This window comes from Hirundo rustica, chromosome 5, assembly GCF_015227805.2.
Source record: "Hirundo rustica isolate bHirRus1 chromosome 5, bHirRus1.pri.v3, whole genome shotgun sequence".
Lineage (NCBI taxonomy): Eukaryota > Metazoa > Chordata > Aves > Passeriformes > Hirundinidae > Hirundo > Hirundo rustica.
The window spans coordinates 8,896,461-8,918,263 of NC_053454.1; the positions used below are offsets into that span (position 1 = coordinate 8,896,461).

At 35.1% G+C, this 21,803-nt stretch overlaps 1 protein-coding gene across 10 annotated transcripts in view; it reads left to right on the forward strand.

Annotated features, from left to right (window-relative positions):
• The window catches only part of RGS12 (regulator of G protein signaling 12), an 85,805-nt gene that overhangs the window by 55,707 nt on the left and 8,295 nt on the right, over positions 1–21,803 (forward strand). For 7 of the 10 annotated variants that reach the window (XR_009207826.1, XR_009207825.1, XR_009207828.1 and 4 more), the window contains 10 exons: positions 891–1,070; positions 2,312–2,465; positions 3,710–3,786; positions 5,486–5,686; positions 6,487–6,560; positions 8,750–8,876; positions 9,788–9,884; positions 11,356–11,420; positions 11,968–12,121; positions 14,735–15,352. Coding sequence is in view for 3 of the 10 variants with exons in the window: in XM_040064150.2 (XP_039920084.1) it covers positions 891–1,070; positions 2,312–2,465; positions 3,710–3,786; positions 5,486–5,686; positions 6,487–6,560; positions 8,750–8,876; positions 9,788–9,884; positions 11,356–11,420; positions 11,968–12,121; positions 14,735–15,352 (1,747 nt within the window). In the remaining 7 variants the exon portion in view is untranslated. Of the gene's footprint in view, positions 1–890; positions 1,071–2,311; positions 2,466–3,709; positions 3,787–5,485; positions 5,687–6,486; positions 6,561–8,749; positions 8,877–9,787; positions 9,885–11,355; positions 11,421–11,967; positions 12,122–14,734; positions 15,353–21,803 lie in introns of those variants that run through there. The other 3 variants (XR_009207829.1, XM_040064156.1, XM_040064155.1) reach the window with 3 other exon arrangements.

A 21,803-nucleotide genomic window follows, 5' to 3' on the forward strand; every position in this document is an offset into this window, starting at 1 on the left:
CAGAGCTAAAAGTATGGATTCACTTAAAACAGCAGGTTTGCAAAAATGGAACAAAAAATTTAAACATTATTTAGCTTTTAAGAAAAAGATTTAGCTTCAGTTAAATCAGCCTCAGATATTTGCTCCAGATATAGAGCTGCTTTTTTCCTGTGTGGTTAAAGATAAATATTGGTAATGTAAATGTAAACTGTTCTCTTTCAAGATCTACAGCACCTTGATTATTGAGTTATCCAGAGATACTGATGGGTTTTTTCCTTATCATTTGGCAGGTGTCTGTGGTTTACTGTTAACACTTGTCAGTTCTGGGTTAATGGCTGGATGTGATGGTCTTAGAGGTCTTTTCCAGCCTAAATGATTCTCTGATTCTGTGAACATTATATCTGCTGTAAAGGACTCTCAACTTCTCCTCACATCAGCAATTAACTTTGTGCAATATTGCGCATGGTGATTATATCATATTTGTGTGTTTTAGAACGTAAACTTTCCTTGTTCACGACTGCCTTAAAACACACTTGTACAACTTAATCCCGTCACATACAGTGATAGTGTAACAACCTTTAAAATGTTCTAAATGGCCAGCTTGCTACATGCTCCACATAGAATGGCATCAATGCAGTAAGAGAGGATGGTGTTGTCAAGACTACAGCATCTCAGCTTGCACTTTGCACTAATCGTGACTTGCTTTCTGAACCTGTAACAGGGCAATAGATCAAATTATGTTTCACTTTAAATGGGTGCAGTGTATTTAGCCGGGTCTAAACAATGTCATGCCTGTGCTGTTTACAGCCTGATGTTCTAAATTTTGTGGCATTTCCTGTGGCAAAGTGGCTTCATTTTCTTGCTGTGTTACTTGAATGTGTGTAACAGTTATCCATTGTGGTTAATTTCAGATATTTAACTTGATGAAGTTTGATAGCTATACTCGCTTCCTCAAATCCCCCCTTTACCAAGAGTGCATCTTAGCTGAAGTGGAAGGACGTCCTCTTCCTGATCCTCAGCGCGTTCCCAGCAGCCCCACTTCTAAACACAGCGTCAGTTCAGAGAAGTCCAACATGTCAACACCAAAAAAGGTGACCTTTGCATTGTTGTTATCTCCAAAACCAAGTTTTTAAATAATGTTCTTCAAGTTTTTTAGACAATCGAAGATAATATATAAAATAAAATTAAAATGTGTTATTAGAGATGCTGGCAAATACAATTGCAGAATTTTTACGTGCTCAAGAATATACTATTTTTTTAATCACTGCCTTTGAATTAGTTTTCTAGATATTGCATTTCTGAATATAATTTTAAGTCTTCGTTATTATTTAACTAAATGTGTACAAATAAAAAGTAAGGATTATTTTGTTAATGCATCAGTTTAGAAGCTTATTTTGGTTGAATATGGAAATTAAGATGTGACAATTTAACCTTGCCTGAGAGGAGACATTTTATCAGAAGTTTTGGAGAAGGCTTAACCTTAATGAGCTCATTTTTGTAGAGGGTAGTTTTTAATTTCTTAGCTCCTCCTGAACAAAGATAATTCTGTGTTAAGCAAGTACAGTTGCTTAAAAATTAGACCAGTAGTCTTACTGACTGATGCCCTGACATTATTTAGGGTTTATTTTTTCTTCTTGTAGATAATACCACCATTGCATTACATAACTGCATGGGTAAATTATAACTTTTCATTTTTCATGTCAATCATTACAGATTACCCCATCTGCCATTATGTCTTCTTATGACTAGGAACCTTTAAAAAGTAGCATTTCAAGGAATATTCTAATAATCTAACAAGAATACTAGCTTGTTAAAAGCAAGTTTAGTTTAATATCAAACATTCCTGACATTTGTATTCTTCAACTCTAATAAATACTTGATTTTACTTGTAAATGTTAATCAGTACTTTGTCATTGTCTTTGAAAGCTGTTCATGTGCAAGCCTAGCCTAGGAAAACTACCAAAGTGAAAATCAGTGTTTTAAAAGCAAGGCAAATGGCCTTTCCACATTAACTTGGGCATTACTGGTGAGCTGGGGACAGTTCTTTCATATTTGCTGGAGCTCTCCATGGCTCATTTCCAGGTACTGTTTTGTACCAAGTAGCACATTTCTATCTCTCTATTTCTTTTTGTTGCCACTGGTGAGGTTTTTTTTGGGTTTTTTTGATTGCTGGTGAGAGGGATGCTGGCACAGCCACTTGTGCGTGGGGTAAAGAAGGCAGGTAGCCTGGCCATCACACTCTTGTTTTAGGAAGCAGTGTGGGAAGGTTTATTTTAGACAATATACTCACAACTGTGATCCAACCAGTGATTTAATTGTGTTTTGGTGATAGCTAAGCGGTAAGTCAAAGTCAGGAAGATCTTTAAATGAAGAGTCAGGAGAAGAGGACACTGAGAAGAAAAAAAGAGGAACGTTCTTCTCATGGTCAAGAAGTAAGAGTTTGGGAAAATCACAGAAGAGAAGAGAAAATGGTGATTATCCAAACGGTGAGTATCACATTCTGCTTCGTTTCGAGGTTGTTTCAGCAATAGATGTGACTAATCTCACCATGATTAGTTGCTATCTAAGTGCATTCTTAGGAGTGACAGGGGAAAAGAACTGTCAAGCCAGAAGGCCATGGCATGGCTGATATTGCAGCAGATTTGTGGAAGGGAATGTACAAGTAGATAGATGAAAAATTGGCAGTATTTAAATTTATATTTACTGACTTCCACAAGACTTCTTTTCTACTTTTTGGCACATTCTGCCTTTCTGTGTGCTGGGAATTGCTTTTTCAAGAAGAGAGTTACTATTTTTATAGAAAGATAATTTCAAATCTTTACAGAAAAGTCCAGGAGCAGTAAAGCAAATAGTGCTATAGTTACAGCTATTTAAAAATTCCTCCATCTGCGTTATCCCACTTTTCTTTCTTTTATCAGTAACACACAGGTAAGTTCACTTTTGAACAGAGTCACCATCTGTTTTCACCTTCCCTGACTAAAATGAAAAAAGGAAAGTCAGAGGTGTGAAAGCCCTTGTAGCTTGCTGATTTGTTACTTGTGTTTGAGAGTTTAAGGAAGAGTTCCCTTATGAAAGCAGCTGTATGTGGCCTCTAGAGGAGATGAAAGTTTTGCAGTATATCATTCTGTTGAGTTAAAAATAATGAAGAAATTCCAGCAAAGCACCAAATTTGGTCCGTATTTGATACTGTAGTTTTAGCTTCTGGTAAATGCCCAGACCCACAACATACCTTTGATTATATATATGATTTGAGTGGTCTCAGTATGTTCATTGTGAAAAGACATCAGAGACATTTGCTGAGACCATAGACATAACCTTCTGAAAGTGACTGGTAGTCGTCTTAGATTTTAGTGTTCTAACACCATACTTGCACTTTTAAAAATATTTATCTCCCCTGAGAATATCTGAAGAGGAAGAATAATTTTTAAGGTGAAATATTGAAATCTTGTTAAAACTTGCTAACTAAGCTAATATTTTTATTAAAAAGAGGTTTGGGGTTTTTTTAACTATAAAAACCAGGGGGTTTATTGGGGGGTTACATAACCAAGAAACACTCGATGAAAAGTTGCTTTGGCTTCCATGCTTCTGTGTGAAGATTTGGTGGTTTCTTCCTTTTAATGAAAAAAGAAAAATTTGTGACCTAACAAGCTAATATTTGAAAGAGTTTTCTGTATTATAATAAATAATAAAATCAGCCTCTTTACTGATTGCTGGTTCTTTGCACAAACAGATTCTTTTCAGTCCAATGGATTGTCATACAGACGGGAATCACAAGGCTCCATGTCATCCACTGCTAGTCTCGACTTGGTAATGGCTGCCTCTTACTACTGAACCAGTGGGGAGCAGATAAAACAGGGAATTACTGACTCTGAGTAGTGGGATTCAGCTTGCTTGACAAAATGCGTTGGGAAAGGGTTTTGAAATGATACAGCTGGAGCACAAGATGTAATATTAGGCAATTTTAGAGTGTTAGAAATGCTGTAGAGGTTGTATTCATACCTTACTTCTTGTTCTGTCCTTGAGTGTGCTTTGCATTTTGTCTGTCTTAACACTGGGCACCAGTGAACTTTTAAAAGTTCCCAGCTTCCCTTTTAAAGACTGTAGATCTTTAAAAACAGTTCATTTCAGAATCTGTTTTCAGCAACTACAAGTTAAAGCTTTCCCTCTTCTTGGCCTGTGCAATAAGGGGGATGCAAAGTTGCATTAGGTTGATTTTTGTTGTGCCAGTGTCAGTTGTGCTTCTTCTCTGTCTCTTTCTTTTAAAGTTGTGTTTTTTTGTCATTATGACTTAACTTGGTCCTAAAAACCTGAGAAGTGTGTTGCAAACACTTTGTCTTGCTAAGAAATTAACAAGTGAAAATGCTGTGATTTTTAATCATCAAGTTCTACCTTCACAGTGTAAAACAGTGAGGTGCAAAATTAAAACAGTAGATGTAATACCTTTTTTATCTATGTTGACATGAAGGAAGAATCTAAAAAAGGGAATTTTTACTTTTTTTGTGCTTTTGATATCCCTCTAATAGACTAGATTCTGTGTAATTAACTAATAACTGTGTAATTTTATCTATACTAAAAATATTGATCAGGGAAACAAGCATGGTGGAGTCATGTTTATTTCTGTTGCAGAAAAGTCTTATCTTAAAAACCAGAAAATGCAAAGCCTCTCTACGGCAGCAACCCCTCGTTTCTCTCCCACTCCCACCTGATTTAAGTCAGAAACTTACTGTGATTTGAATGAGAAGCACCAAGTTAAAGAAAAGAGAAAAAGCATGATGAGTACCCTAAAAGGCTGTTGAAACCAATATTTTTTTAGTGTCCTTTTAATTTATAAGTGAGATTTTTGTTAAATTTTCAAAGATCCTTTTGATATTTAGAAGTAGTGTTACTGTTCTACTGTTACTCTCAAATAAAGGCAAGTGCCTAGCCCATAACATTGTAGTTCTAATTCCCTTTACTAAAAACAATTAATGGTCATGAAGCAAATAATTTTAAAATTTTAATTTCTCTGCAGTGTATTTGTGCATAGAATTTATGTTATGTTGAAAGAAGAGGAAATTTTGAGAGGAAAGATTGAGAAAGCTGATGTGTAAAGGCATTCCTCTTCACTTAAATGTTGATTCATAGGGTGCCAATGGTAATTTTTTGCATCAGCGGGACATTATTGAGCACAGACATTTAACTATTTGGATGCTTAATAAATTTTTATTTTCTTTTATACTTTTTACGTAGGAATTCTTTAGTAAATCTTGTAACTGGTTTACACACTCGCTGTGTAAAACCTTATCTGTTCTTGTAATAAGCTTAGACTTGTGCAGTAATTGTGATCGTTATCTAAATTTTTTTCTCCCAGGATTTAAATTTATTTGATATTTGTGATATTTGGAAGGATTTCTAAGGCCTGGTAGAAAGTATGGTTCTTGGCTTGGTTTGAGCTGTGCAGACTCTAAAAGTTTATACCCAGTCCTAATTTTCCCATTGGGCATTGACCTTTCCTTTTCCTTTCAAGTCTGAAACCTCAAGATTGCCTGCATTTGTTCCGGAAAAAGACAAATCCCCCAAATACTGCTGTGTAAACCTCCCTGATGGCTCATCGAGCAAAATGGCTGTGAAATCCGGGTTCTCCATCAAAGAGGTGCTCTCCGGGGTCTGCGAGAAGCATGGCATCAACATAGCTGCAGTGGACCTGTTTCTAGTTGGAGGGGATAAGGTAATGCATATTCCTGGGCTTTTTTGGAAGCATTTTGGTCCCCATTCTATAAATAAGGAATTCTGTTCTCTCCATACTGACCATCATCTCCTGGTTCTGCCCATAGCTTTACATTGGCAATGCTGGTTACTTGAAGAATTGAATTACCCACAAAGAAAAACAAATGTCTGGTAGTAGATGCTCCTGCATTAAAGCCCAAAAACATAGTGGCATTCATTTCAAAGATGAATGGAGTGCATTAATACTAGAAATGAGGTACAGGCTTTAATATTGAGGAAAATTTCCAAGACAGCAATCTGTGTGGATGGTGCAGAGTGTGTGTGTGTGATGGCTCTTAGCCTAATTCAGAGAGAAGCTGTGGATGTGAAGTATTTATTCTCTTAAATTTCTGCTTTTGATCCATCTAGCTGATTACGGTGACAAAAATCAATGAATGTTCATAGTTATGGTCTTTTTCTTTTAAAGCTTATAAAGACTGTTAGCTGGCCATATTTTCTAATGCATCATTCTATGTAATTTCTGTAAGTTGAAGAGTCTAGGTTTGTTTTACAAAACTAAGTTCCTTGAATACCTGCTGCCTCCAGTGGAAATTGAATTTTGGTGATTGTTTCGCACCTAGCCAAAAGAAAACCCGCTTTAATCATGTTCCATACTGTAATGGAACAATCACTAGAATGCGTGCAACTTATATTAATAATATTCTGAGTTACCTTAAAAAAGTTTAACAACAAAGCTGCTCTTTTTTACATAGTTTAAAATTAATTTGCTCTCTCTTCTTTTGTCCCTGCCATGCTTTGTAGCCCCTGGTATTGCACCAAGACAGCAGTATCCTGGAGTCTCGGGACCTGCGCTTAGAAAAACGCACTTTATTTCGGTAAGAGTCAAAAATAACATCTTCCTCTGGCCTTTTCCACCCTGTTTTCCATTTTACTTTTTGTAAATGCAGTAAAGGATGTGTTGCCAGTTACCTGTGCAGTGGAACAGGAGGCTGTGCAGCTGCAGGAGGGGACTTTCTGGATTGCTCTTAGGATACAAGTGGGATTTTGATGCCAGTGTTCCAGTTTAGACATTTAAATATTATTATTATGTCAAAATGCTCAAGCTGAGGCAGCTGTTAAAGCATTGGACAAATCTGTGGGTCCAGAGGGACCTCCCACAACAGAAAGAAACATGTTTGGTAGGTTGGAAATAGAACTGTGAGTCTGCTAGTCCTAAAATTAAATGGATATATTTATTGATGACATGTTCCCATTCAATTATATCTGTAATTATATTCCAACCTGGAAAATTATAGTAAGACTAATTGTATAAATAAAATTCATCTGATGAACCCTGAATCTTAAACAAGTCAATGTTAAATTATTAGTATGGATATAATATAATGCAGTACATGATATATTTAGTTTTATGTAATATGTTTGGCAGTGTGTGGGCTTTTTTCAAAATAACATTTGTATTTTTTTCCAAAATGAATTCAAATTAATGCTATGAAAACTCCTGAAATAATTATTTCACAAAAAAGTATTGAAGTGAAATGTGTTATATTACTGACCTGGGCTTTTGAAGTGATTGAACTTTATTTTGTCAGTCTTTCCTTATTTTGGCTCTACATGACTTTTCCTTAGGAAGCTGGGCTAGTTTCTATTTAAAGGTACTTCAGGTTAATAAATACTGCATAACATATTCAATTTTGAAATTGAGATTGAGCAGTCTTTTATTAGGTGTGAGCTTGTTGAGTCTCCAAGATAAAAAGGAACTTTAAGTAGGCAGTACCATATGTTATTTGTGTGATAATTAAAGTGTAGAAATATTCTACATTATTCCCTTCTCTGGCTAGATGCTATGTAAGCAAATATAGTCAAATATTTGGAATATTTTCAGACAAAGGAGAAATGTTGTGTGGCTATACTTAGCTACCTCAGTGTTTGCCACTTCTGTATCAATTACCAACTAATGATTAAAATGGATCATTTCAATTTAGTAACTGTTGTATTCTGTTAGAGAAAATATGAAAGACAAAGTTTCAGGTATTCTGGCTTCCTATGGAAAAGTCAACATGAGTAAACATCTTTAAGTAATTTTTGTGAGATAAAACGTGAGTTTTATATGTAACTGTGACTGACAAAATTACTAGTAATAGTAATATCTGATGATGATGTACATTTTCTGGCTTTTTTTGTTGGGAATAAACTTGTCCTTGATTTCATGCTATAGTACCATTACAGTCAAATGAGGCTTATGGAGGATTCAGGGTACAGATGAAGAGGAGTATAAAAAGAAACAGAACAAAACCAAAGCTAGGCACAGCTCTGTGCAGGGGAATAGATGCTAATGAATTAGTTGTTTGTTTGTTTATTTGTTTTAATTTTTGTATTTCATTATTCTTTTGCTGTTTTAATAATGTAAAATAGGCTCTGAAGAGAGCTATATTTAGCCTGTAAATTCTAAGTTAATTACTTTTTCAGCTTTGGTGTGTAAGTTTCTCTTGTACCAATATTTCACTATATGGTGGCCAACCCTAAAGAAGTAGCATCATCTGGAATTCCACTGTGTTTGTTAGTCTGCTTAAAAATTAAAATACTTGTCCAAATCCAAATCATGTAATTGCATAAGAAGTTGTGAGTCTGTCTTGTGGAACTGAGATGAAGTATTTTTCTTGCATCCAAGTCTATAGTCCAGGCATGGAGTCACTTTGGAAGGACTCCTGGAGCAAACTGGTCAGAGTAATTTCCCTGTGAATATGGCAGTGCTGTGGAACACTTTCCCTTGGTCTGAAATAGACTGGCTCAGGCTGTCACTTAGCTCTGGCCAGTGAAACAGTACAATTGTAATTTATGTTAAATATAAGTAATAATGAATTAAATATATTAATAATAAAGAAATGTAAAAGAATTAATAAATTCTTTGTTGCTTCAGTTTAGCATAGATTCATGCTGCTACAGTTTCAGCTAGTTACTAGCTGTAAATTGGTGTAACTTTGCTGCAGATTTGCTTTTTCCATATTTCTGTTCACTTTGTATACTGGAATATTTCACACTTAATGTTACAATTGCTCTGTTTCAGGCTGGATCTTGTTCCTATCAATCGGTCAGTTGGTCTGAAGGCGAAACCCACCAAACCAGTAACAGAGGTCTTAAGGCCTGTTGTTGCAAAATATGGTTTAAATCTTAATGAACTTGTGGCAAGACTAGTAAGTATTCTTTGATGTAATTCAAGCAGCAATATTTTCTGTCTGGAGAAGATCATATGATAGTGCCTGGAATGATTCCTCTCCTGAGAATTAGGCATTTAAATGTCTATAGCTACATTCTGAGATAAAATGCATCATACTTATAACCATTATACTTAATAGCAGTTACCTCAAATATTTAGTCTACGTCTGTTTTATATTCTCTTCAGAATAAATCCAACATCCTAAATGAGCAAGCCTGAACCTTGATTCTTCCAGAGCTCAACTCCCATTATTAGCCAGGGAAAGCTGGTTGGATTAAAGCTTTTGTTCCATTATCCTGGGAATCATGAAAGTTGCCACAAATCCCCTTGCAGAAATTTTTTGTGAAAGCAGACTGATTCAACATCTCTACTACTGAACTCTTGGCTAGCATGTTCTCTTTTCTATTATGCTGGAATACCTAGGAATGTAAAGTTAATTTTGTGGTCCAACTTGTTAGGATAACTGAAAAGCATGTTGGTATAAAGGTAACTTCATTTAATGAAATTACAGAATTAACAAAATACAATCAGTTTAGAAAATAAATAATCTTAAATGTCCTCTGAAACGCATGATTTGCTGAACATACACATACACACTAATGGTGCTAGAGTATTTAAGCACACTTACAATATGGATGATTTTTTTTTTCTCCTTGTATCTTTTTTCCCCAAATACTATTCTTCTCACAGAATAGGGTTACACTCATTGAAATCAAGGTAGTTTTACACCACTGGAATAAACATTTTTAGAATGGTAGAAGGATGTACTGAAGCTACTCTGAAGCATAAAAATGCTTTGCTCATTTTCTTTCAAAAATGTCAGACTGCATAAATTTGTTCTGAAAACAGCTTTTTCTCTATTACATACAAACTGTGATCCGACTTTAGAGTGGTGAGCAGGAGCCCCTTGATCTTGGTGTCCCTATATCTAATCTGGATGGTCAACGGGTTGTTCTAGATGAAAAAGAACCATCAAAGGGTAGAGGTAAGTTTGTATAAAAGCTTTTATTTATGGTTCCAAGTCGGTTTTATAACCCTGACTATGGTTAGTTTTTCCTGTTGATGTGAAGGTGAGGTAAATGTGATTAAATTTAGATACGTCACATGTGGCATATATTCTTTTAAACTAAAAAGGCAGTGAAGATTCTGAAGATTGAAGATTAATTTAATCCGTGATAGCAAGTATTTTTACTGTTGCTGTAAGAAATTTTGCAGTAGTAATATTTGAATATTTTGTTTGCACTCAGCCACAGATCCACACACAGACTTAGGAACACAGTTGTCAGTAATAATAATGAGAATAAAATGCCAAACATCTTCTGTGCATTTGGCAATTATTGATTAAGGGACATTCTGTATAAGGAAAACAGATGCAGTTTGTACAGCAGCTATATGCGCTGCTATCATAATATTCTTCTTAAGCATGAGAAAGTAGCAGAGCCTACTTCTCTAGTTCTAAATGACAATTTCTGAAAATAACACCAAAAAGGGTAAAACTCATGATTACCCTAGGCAACATAATTGGAAAAAAAAAAAAAATCAGATAAACAGTTGACAATCTCTTGGCACAATTAACACTCTAGATTAAGGTAAACAGCCTTGAGAGTAAAGGTTTGGTTTCATTAGGAGACCTTCTTAGAGATATTGAACACTTATTTTCAAAAACTAAATTAGATATGGTTAAATTAAATAGACTTAGAGCAGAGATCCTCTTTGAGGAAGAATTGGGATTATAAATATGGAGCTATTTATTGAGGAAAATCAGATTTGTCATTTTTCTAACCAACAGAACTAATTGTTAGTTTGAAAAATTTTCAATCTAAATACTCTCACAGATAATTAGTTTAAGGATTACAAGTAAAGCCTAAATCCAGTGTGCTGCCAGCAGCTGTAAAAACCTAAATCATAGAGGATCATTCTGGCAGTGGGTTGGTTCTGTGGCAATGAATGAGCCAGTGAAAGAGGGCTATGATTCTGTGGTACTGTATTTGCTGTAGGCAGATTTAATTTGATGGAGCCTTTGGTTACTTAGAAGATGGCAAGGAGGATACAGCAGTGTCTACAAAATAATTGATGTATGCAACAAGATGGAAAAGATTCAACACGGCATTCCCGTGGTCTTTTCTGCTGATTTTCTTTTTCTTTCTTAAATTATAATTTTGAGAATAGCAACATGAATTACCAGATTTTACGATTAATGATCTAAAGCAACTGAAAATTTAGTATGTAAGTGAAACTTCAGCATCTTTTAACTTTAAAAGTAATGCCAATGTGAGGAAGGTTTTTACTGAAAAGTATCAGGGTTGTCAGGTGTGCTCACTCTATTTTCTGAGTACGCATTGGAGCAATTTAAAAGCAAAAATCTGTTGTGTCCATCATTTTCCCTTCGATCTTGCTTCTTTGGGGATTTATAAATCAGTAGTTACAGAAGGTGTATTTATGTTCAATGTTTACAGAGAAACAAAGAGGCGTACTAGTAAAACAGACTGCAACTGTATCTTCAAGAAGTCAAGGACCTACTGTAAGTCTTCTGCAACGGTTTTTCTCCATTAGATCATCTTCTGTTTCCTTCTAGAATTCTATATCAAAGGCTGCATTCACACGTGATTTTGAATTGGCCAGATTATGTAACTAGATTGAATACAGCTGTAATCTGTCTGATATTTTTCCACTGTCAACAGCATTTATTTGTGAAGAACTTTGTCTTCATGATGAATCAGTTTAACTCTTTCACTGTGTTGTGTTTGTTGTTTCGTGTCTCATTGGCTTATTTATGTTTGAAAATGATCGAGCTACTCAGTAGTTCAAAGGCCCTTTTTGTTATGTGCATTCTTCAGAGTAAGCAATATTATATTTATTTCTACATTTTTGGGAATTGCTTTAGTTTAGTCTTGATTATGGCAAAGAACTGCTAGTTCTTTGCCACAGTCAAGACTAAACTAAAGCATTTGTTGTGGTGTTAGAGAAATGTGTTTCCAAAATAACTTTCCTCATTCCTTTAGGCCATATTATGTATACAATGATAGAGCCTGAATGTAAGTAGTACCTTAACTTTCCTTCTAATGCAGGGAGAGGGAAGAACTCTAGGAAAGTCTAATTCTATCAAAATGAAAGGCGAAAATGGAAAAAATGCTAGGGAAGTCCGGCTGTCAAAGAGAGAAGACTCTATTGCAAAGATTGGGAAAAAAAAATGTCAGAAAATAAATTTGGATGAAGCAGAGGGTATGTGAACTTTATAGCTTACATATTAACATAAGTAGTCTTAGAAACATTTTGTGTCTGTGTGGGTACCATGTGTTTAATACTGTGTTGTGAAAATCATAGTCATGACCATTATATTTTTGTTTGGTGTGTTCAAATTGTCAAGTTTTCTTAAACTGAAGGTAAATTTTTAAGAATACCTAAACACCGATGTAGGTGCCCAGTGGGATTTTCAAGTGAGGGGTACCTAATTCCTGTAAAATAAAGAGGAATTAGTTACTCAACTGCAGTTGAACATCCCACTTGATACTCTTTGTAAGCTGTGTAGAAGCTTGGCTTTCTGTTCACCTCTGTATAAGTGTTCAACAGGCACTGCACAGTAGTGTAGACCCAAATGTACTCAGGTAAGAATTTTTGTAAGTTCTTTTGTTGAACTCTGTAACAGCCAGGGCAGTGCAGTCTGACTGTGGAGGAGACGTGATGGGCAACAGGAAAACTTGCATTCAGCAAATGCACTGAAAAGGTGTTTAGAACTGGAAATGAGCAAAGAGGTTATTGGTAGTCTTGCATTTCCTTCGTTACATCTTAATGCTTCCGGTGATATCATCGGAAAAAATTTAAGAGAATTTGCTTTTTTATGGAAAGACGTCCATGGGCAAAAGAGAAATAACAATCATGTAGCACTAGAAATTTTGGCATAACACCCTGTGCCCTAGGACATGAACTGAAGTGATTACCTGTCTGTCAGCCCTACACGCTCCTCCCTATTTTCCCATGTAGGGAAAAAAACCCTCAAAGGATATATCTGACCCACAGATTACAATTTACTGCGGAAGGTACCCTGCACGCATATCCAAAACCTGGTTATGCACATTTATATAGCAAATGAATGTTTACCTCTGAATGTTAATCTGTGAATAAATGTCCACTGACTAGAACTGAAGAGAGGAAAAAAAAAAAAAAAGCGCGCTATGGCTAAAACCTCTACTGCAAAATAGATTTTTTTTTTTTTAGTATAAGTATGATTACAAAATATTAGTGCATTTTAAATTATTTTCTGTTGCTTACTCTTTTGTTAACTTGTTTTCCACATTTTAATACTTTCATTTTTTTTCCTAGGACTGAGTAAAACATTAACATAATTTGAAAACTTCAGAATTCGAGGCTTTCACATTTTATTTTGAGTTTTGTGAAATTTGTCAAAGTTTGGAAAATGAGTACCGAATGTTGTAGACTGTTTTTTAATGCAAAAACAAACAACTGTCTATGAACTTTGAAATTTCAGAAACATTTTTGTATGAAACATCTTAGAAATGTTGCATGTTTTACTATGCCTACCGCCATTTTGCAAAACTTTGGCAATAAGAAGCCTTTTGAAGCTTCCATCTTGGCTACATTCAAATTTTATGGCATTTAAAAAAGCATGTTAAAAAGTCATTTTTATGAATACATTGCAAAGCCTGCCAAGTATAAGTAGAGGATTTAGGAAAAAGGTCATACAAGTGCAAGTGTATGACTTTATATTATGCTAAGTTAAAACTGATAATAATGTCCTGTTGCTTTATTTCTTAATGGCTTTTGCTTCAAACAGTACTTATAAGCTGGGTTGGAACTGCTGATTTTAATTAATCTGTTGGAGATGGCCTTTTTAAGCATCTTTTAATATTCTGTAGTTAAAGTGCTTTCTTCTTGAAAAATTAGGACATGCAGAGATCCTATATTCAGAATTACATATTTTTATATGTCTATGTTTTGTACCAAAGAGTTTGTTTATTGTTGCAATGCTTCTTTTTTGAGGAGTGGTATTATTCTTGGCTTACAATTGATAAGTTTCTTGTTGCCAAGTTTTGAAACTTTTTAGAATAGTGCTGATCTACTATTAGTATTATTTATATATAGAAACATATTAAACCATTGGATATCATTAGGGACATGATCAGAAATTCACTTCTAATTGTGTTAAAGCCTCTTTAAAAAGCTGCCCCATCGCTTTTGGTAATGGCTCCTTGGATGTTTACTGACTGCCTGTAAGCTACTGATTCATTGCAGCTCCAAGCAAAGTGGGGTTATTTAAATCATCATCTGATCATACCCTGTGATGATAACATCCTGGTTTAAAACTACACCATGAATTGAATTTAAACTGTGATAAAATATAATTACTCTGAGAGAAACTCAATATAACAAGGAAGTTTGCAACATTCTGAATCTTTGAATGTTCAAATGGCATGCTATTTTTGAGTTAAGATGGGTGAAACCCATCCAGAATATAAAAACGTGCACCCATTGTCTGTACGACTAGAGCCTTGTTTTGTATAAAGAATTAAAAAATCCCGCGTGTGTGTACAGATTTATTAACTGCGTAAAATAGAAGACGTGTTCAAGGCTCAGTGAATTGCAGCTGTTCTAAACTGCAAAACTCTTACAATAGCGATGCTGATGGTCTTAATTATAGTGATGCTAGTGAACATTGCTGCAATTGAAAAAGTTCCTAATTGACATGGGATCTTATTTCAAGGCAGCATTGAAAGAATTGAAGATCTTCATGGAAAATAAATGTGCTGAAAAATGTACGTTTTAATGGCATTGCACTTTCTGACAAAAACTTGTCAATTTTGGGTTTTTCCCCAATAGAATTTTTTGAACTCATATCCAAAGCACAAAGTAACAGAGCAGATGACCAACGTGGACTGCTAAGGAAAGAAGACCTTATTCTTCCTGACTTTCTTCGTTTACCACCCACTGGGCCAGAACCATCCTCATCTACTCCCACAGGTCCTAAAGGCCTCAGCAAGCGAGTTTCAAAAAGCGATGGCAGTGATGGATGTACATCACCCAGTGGAAAACAGGAGTCTGTGCAAAACTTTAATGAAAATTCAGTAAAGAAAATGGATTACTCAGAAAACAAACATAAATCTGCTTTGGCAGCACTCCACAGCCAGAAGACTTTCAGTGTTCCTTTTAGTCCTCCGTTGTCTCCGATTCCGCACGCCCAGGAGAACAATGCCGCGGTGTGGAAAAGGCAATCCAGAGAGCTGCAGGCCGAAGGCATTCAGATGGTAGATGACGAAAATGTGGCAGACTTGACTCTTGTGGCTGAAGGAGATATTAGTAGCCCTAACAGCACTTTGCTGCCACCGCCACCACCAACGCCACCGTCAGACATCAGTAAACTCACGGAAGCCAACTATCCACCCCCAACTCCTTTTGCAGGTAATCAGGAAAAATCTGGATATCAAAGATCCAATTCAGGTATTTCTAGATTTTAATCGTCTTTCCTTTTGTGTAAAACTACTTTTCTTTGGCACTGTTAATCAGGATTTGGCACCCATTAAAGCAAAGAAAATTCTCTCTGCACCTTACTTTTTTTTTTTTTAACCAAAAAAAAAGGAAAATAGATTTAAATTGCCTTAGTCTGTTCTAAATGTAATACTTCTGGTTGCCTTTAACAATGTACTTTTGTTTGGATTTGGCATATAACCAAAAATGGCCACATGCATTTTGAAATACAGCCACGTGCTATAATTATCTCATTCGCCCTCAGAGTACAAAACAGGGTATCAGCATTTTGAGCTCCATAGCACTTTTGTGTTCCAAATTTTCTGATCCATTTCTCATAATGAGATACATGATTAGGGTTTGGAAGTTTAAGTACTTTAACAAAAACCCTAATTATGTGTTGAAAATTGCAGTATTGTTTATGATTAAAATTTTAAGTGGATAAGCCTCAACTTAAAATATATTTCGCTAATAAATTTGATATTTGTGACTAAAAATAAAAATGTTATTTTTTTTAACCCATACTTTGCTACACAGAGAAATAGATTGCATCTATCACACTTTCTCCCAGAATATTCACATATCAAGTAGCTTTCTATTAGATACTTTTAAAGAAAGTATGTAACTTTTTTAGGATGTAAGTTTCATGGTCTAGCAATATCACAGAGCAATATTAGCCCAAGGCTGAAGTACGGAATTTCTTTATAAACATGGACTCTAATATTAATTGCTATTACCAGAAACAGGAATTTGAAGACAATGGGTATTGTGACATTGACATTTTACAGTCATTGTACTGTGCATTTTAATGTAAAATATAAGAAGAGGTATCTGTGTGCTACATTTATTTTTGATGTTTCACAAACATACGGTGCCATATTTGTATGATCACATTTCTTTGTGATGTGGGAATATACATTTTAATTATTTATCTTTTTACACAGAGTATTTGATACTGTTCTTTATCTGTATGGTTGATGATTTGTAAATACTTCTTTGGTTGTTGGATGCTTATAAATGGCAATGCAAATTATTTCATCCTCTTGGTATTTTAAAAGCCAGTTCCTTTATTAGTAGTATCTGAGAAATGTTCTATAAACGCTATCACTTAATTTCTGAAACTGAGTATTGAACGGACTTGTAACCAGTGCCTATGAATAACAGAACCACAAAATGTACTTCAGACATATTGATGTATATATGCATAGATTTGTGTTGGTGTCCTTTCGATAAAATGTCAAGTGTACAACATAGGTATCAATTTGCATTTTTTTCAATGAGAAATGTTAAAAAAACCATTTGCACTTAAAAAAAAACTTCATGAATTTACAATATTTTAATGCATGCCATAAGTTTCTGTGTAACCACTGAGCTGTAGCTTTCCCTTTTCCCACTTTCTACTTTTTACTTTGTAGAAATCTTTGTGTAGTTTTCACATGTATTTTGTATCCTTGTTCTCTCAGGAGTAATAAATTCTAGCTCTAGTTACGCAAACTGGTTTTAAGCTTTCATTTTCTTAATTATTTTAAAAATTCTTTCAGTCATGGATTAAGAATTCTGATTGAAATTACTTTCTTATAACAAACAGATGAATAGATATGAACTAGCAATTACCATGAGACAAAGCTGACAAACATTAGGTTTGTTAAGAATTTAGACATCAAAGGGCAGATTCTGTCTTGAGATGCTGATGGGTCACATGTGAAATCCATGGCATTGGCATGTGCTCCAGACGGCAGATAAGACCGGAGATTTGTTTTGAATTAGGCTTAACAGGAACTCCTGAAAGGAGAATTTCTTCTGTCTTTGGGTTCTTGGGCTAAACTTTGTATTCATTACTTTCCTTCTTATTTTACACTAAAGCAACTCTTCCCTGGTCTCTAAGAAGTGAGCTGGTGATCTCAGCTCATTTGGTGTGGAGTAACCAAAGTAACCCCCTCTTTATTTGGTAGTCTTGGGTAAGAAATGAGGGGTTGGTTGGGTGCTGGAGACCACACTACTCTTTTCACTCTTTGAGATGGGTCCTACATAACAGCGCTGTGAAGCCTAATTTAAAAAACCAAAAATCTGCAGAGAGGCTTGTCATGCTGTTAACTAGGTCTCATTGTGTTCTGGGGGATGAAAATTCAGTTTTTCCAAAAGTCACTGTGTTCCCACATATTTGTGGGCCTCCATGAAAGAAAATAAAGCAGTTGAAAGTCCTGTAGCAGTTCCCATTCTAAAATTATTCAGACTTTTTCACAATAAATAGCTAATACCCTCCATATTGAATTTAATTTTATAAAAATGGATTTTAATTAGCATGTATCCCAACTAGTGTTCTCTACTTTCAGTGGTGATTGTGTCTTACTGTTGTCATAATCACCCATGACAGTAAATAATCAAACTAATTTTGCAAAACTAAAAATCTAAATTTCTTTTAGCTTTCTGACAAACCAGATTTTTTTTTTTTTTTTTTACAAATAACAATTTTTTTAAAAAAATATATAAAACACCTTCCTTTTTTGCCACAATCTTATTGCGTATATTAGCTGTATTCTACGGTCCTCTCACAACACACTACTATTTAATGGGAACTGTATTCTCTAAAAGACCGGTGATTTTATGGAAAAAATGTGTGCTGAAACAAAATTTTTCTCTTTTCATGATTGGAGTTTGCATGGAAAGGCTATTTGATGATGGACATAATTATAATAAAGACTCCTGGAAACTCTCCCCAGTCAAGAATCAAAATCTCAAAGGACTAAATCATTAATAATGGTTGCTTTTTTAAGTGCTTTAATGGTTCTTCATTCATAACCCCTATCAATAGAAATTGCATTTCTGATTGGTTTATTCAATTAAAATGTTGGGATATAGAGAAAAATAATGACTACATAATTTGAAGAGGTCTCTAGTCTTGGTTCCAAATTGGCCTCGAGACAAATGACTGTGTGCTTGCTCTGCGCATGTTGGGCTTATAAATGCTGGGAAAAGGACTGGAAGGTCCCTCATGTTCTGCAGGGGGCAATTTGAATTTTGCTGATGTAGTAGAGCCAGGCCAGTGTCCATCCCTCTAATGGGTAACACTTGAGGTTTTTTTCACTTGATGATCTAGAAGGCAAAATATGAACAATGGCGGCAAAATAAAGTATGCATCACTCTGAGCTTTTGAGAACATATTTTCAAACTCATTTCTTAACTTTCTGAAATAAGTGAAATGTTTTTATCCTATATTAATACTTAGCTATGAAGTGAATAGCAAATAAGTTAGCAACACAAGAATCATTACTGATTCTAGTTGTGTTACTCATCAAGAGAAAATGTTTTAATTTCGAATAAGTCTGCTAGTTCTGGCAAATTTCCCACTTCAAAAGTCAGAGGTTTCTGGAATCTGAAGACATTCTTTCATGTCTCTGCATATAATGGTGGTCCCATCTGTGGAAGAAATAATTATTGTGTGGTGTGATTGGCTTGAAGTAATGCATTCATTTTTGAAAGTGTTAAAATGCCGATTTAATCTCTTTGGCATTTTTTTTTTTTTTTTTTTTTTTTTGTTTGTTTGTTTGTTTGTTTTATTTTTCCTTTTTTAATTGCCTAGTATCGTCTGTGTACTTTGAATGTTGTCCAGTTTTTCCCACGGGGTTGGCACATGCGTTACCCCAGTGCAGAACAGCTGCCATGGGGAAAGGCAGCATCCCAAACCTTTAGTCTCCTCAAGAGCTGTGAGTATTGAGCCGCAGACCTTGCACTGGATTGTTTATTCAGCAATGTTCCACTGGCCCGAGCTGTTCTTGATGGTTTTTGCCTCTGTTACAAAGTAGGTGGGCATTTAGTCGTGATAGCAACTGAGCTCTTTCACACAATACCATTTCATCCTGAAGCAGGACAATTTGCAGCAATCCAGGTCGAAGTGCATAGACTGTAGATTTGAGTCCATCAAATTGTTCCTCCTTCTCTTAAAAAATCCCTGTTATTTTGATGGTTTTGGTTGTTTTTTTTTTTTTTTTTTTTTTTCCAGCTAGGATGAGAATTATTCTCAAAATGACACTACAGTTACAGTCAGTGGAATTGTCTACCAAGTATAAAGGTCTTTTTTTTTAAAAGAGATGTATAGACAGGATCCAGCAATGCCATTGAAAAGTTTATTCAAAAGTACCTTTTAACAAGCATATAATGTCATTGATAAGATAAAGAGCCAGATAGGGAAAATAAAAGCACAGTGAACTCTCTGTAATTACGCTTCAGTAAAATGTCTATGGAAGTTAAAGAATTCATTTAGACAGTCTAAAGTTATACAGCTTTTTTTTTTTTTTTTTAAGAAATCGCTTTGCTTCTGAAATAGGTATACAATTGTACCCTCAAAATAAACTTGCTTCCTTTCTTATTGTGAAGAAGTCTTTCAGAAATGGAATAGTTAGTACCGGTGCTAGGATGTTTTTGTTGTGAAAGATAAATTACCTAGAAATAAAACGCAGGGTAAACTCTCAGAGTCTGGGGCTGGCTATTGTTCCCAAAGCCAAAAAAACCACCAAACCCAGACCCCCAACTGCTCTTTTTTTGTTATTCACAGAGAGGATGCAGTACCCCACAGCTGAAGAATAGAGATCAGATAATTAGAAGAGAGATCAGTGGTATTTCTGTGGCTTTCACTTTTTCACCCTAAATTTTTCAATTCGAATGGTAATGAATTCCAAATGCAAAAAAGTTTGTGATAGTTAAGGGGATTAAGAGGAGATTAAGAGCAATCACGTCTGTTTTCAAAATTTGAAAAGAAACCTTTGTTTTTCTAATAAATTATATAATATTTTACATAACTAATATTTTATATAATCTCTTAATTCATATGGCATATTTTAGAGACAGTCCAGTGGTGTTCTGTGTGTAAATCAAGATAACCACATGAATGAAAACATAAATAAAATTTTAAGAAAAGGAGGTGATTATGACTTAAAAGATGTAAGAATAATGTAAATCATTATTTTTAACAAAGGGTGTTTTCTTGCAGTAACTTACACCCTTTACTTGTTCTGTGTAAATTTATAGAAGATGATTGGATTCTGGATCAATATAAATATTGATCCAAATTCATGAGAATCCAGAAATTCTAAGGCTGGGATATGTTAATCCCATTTTAATCAGAGCATGATTAAATGGGAGAATTACATTTAGTACATGACTGTGATCAACGACACACAGAGGAGAAGGAGAATTTAGAGTAAACAAACAGGAGGCAAGGAAGACCTTGGGGGATGATTATTTGAAATGTAAACTTATTTTATCAGGAGCAAGATAAACATTTTAGAAAGAATTGCAAATCTTATCACTGACTGGATGAAATGTTAGAAAAATGACAGCTGCCCTTTGAATCAAATGAACATGAGCTTAACCCAGATCTACACAAACCCATGGCAGCATTTGGATGATGAACTTGGTTGAATTATTGGTTGAAATGTAACTGGTAGCCCAGCAAAACCACATTTTAGATTTTCATGATTGAAAAATAAGCTAATGAATGGCAGATTAAATTAAAATGATTTCAAGTAATACAATCCACTATTTCCCAACATAAGACTCTCTGCAGTAATTAAACCTGCAGTTACTGACCGCCGATGGAGAACCAAAATGAAGGTTAACAATAAATGCTGAAAGATCACACTGAGGGCTGAATATGTGTAGGCTGCTGCAGAGTTGTTTTATCATGTCTACTTCTTGGAAAGTAGTCAAAAATTGTTTCAGTTTTAGCAATGGAGAAACAGAAAGTTTGAGCAAATTGGACAGTGTTATTGAGGGCACACATATCTGCCTGGATCAAAATTCAGAACTTTTAATTTCATTTATTCTTGGACTGCCCCTGGCTTTTGGATGATGTTGTGTGCAGTTCCCTTCAGCCGTGGACATGAAGGGTCCCTGCCCTCAGCAAACAAAAGTTGCAGTGTTCCCTCTTTTGCATCTGTATGCCACTGGTGAGCTCCCTCTTCCATGTGATATTCCAGATTTGTCTTTCTGAATAATGCTTGGTGCTTTGTTCTTCTTGTGAATGCCTTGGAGATGAGTGCAGTGAAAGGATTTCCATCTGCCCATTTCTAAACTCAGTGTTGCAAATGTATTCCCAGAGTTCCCAGGAAAAAGGTAAATAAACTGGTAATGTAGAATATTGCTGCTTTGTAAAATAACCCATTTCCTGGCTCGATGCTTTCATTTTACTGAGTCAGATTTCAAGGCACTGAGCATATGCTGCAGTTGCTGTTTCATCATGCAAGTGAAATTCAGCATATAAAGTCAAATTTCCTTTGAAAAGATTTAGCATAAACTGTAGGTAGGAATCTTTTATTAAATCCACTTTCTCCTCGGTGCTGTATCAATTTAGAGATAAAAAGAGGGAAACTGCCAGAGAAAATTTAACCTGTGGTATTCTAAAACTTAAATGTAAAGTATCCTTCTC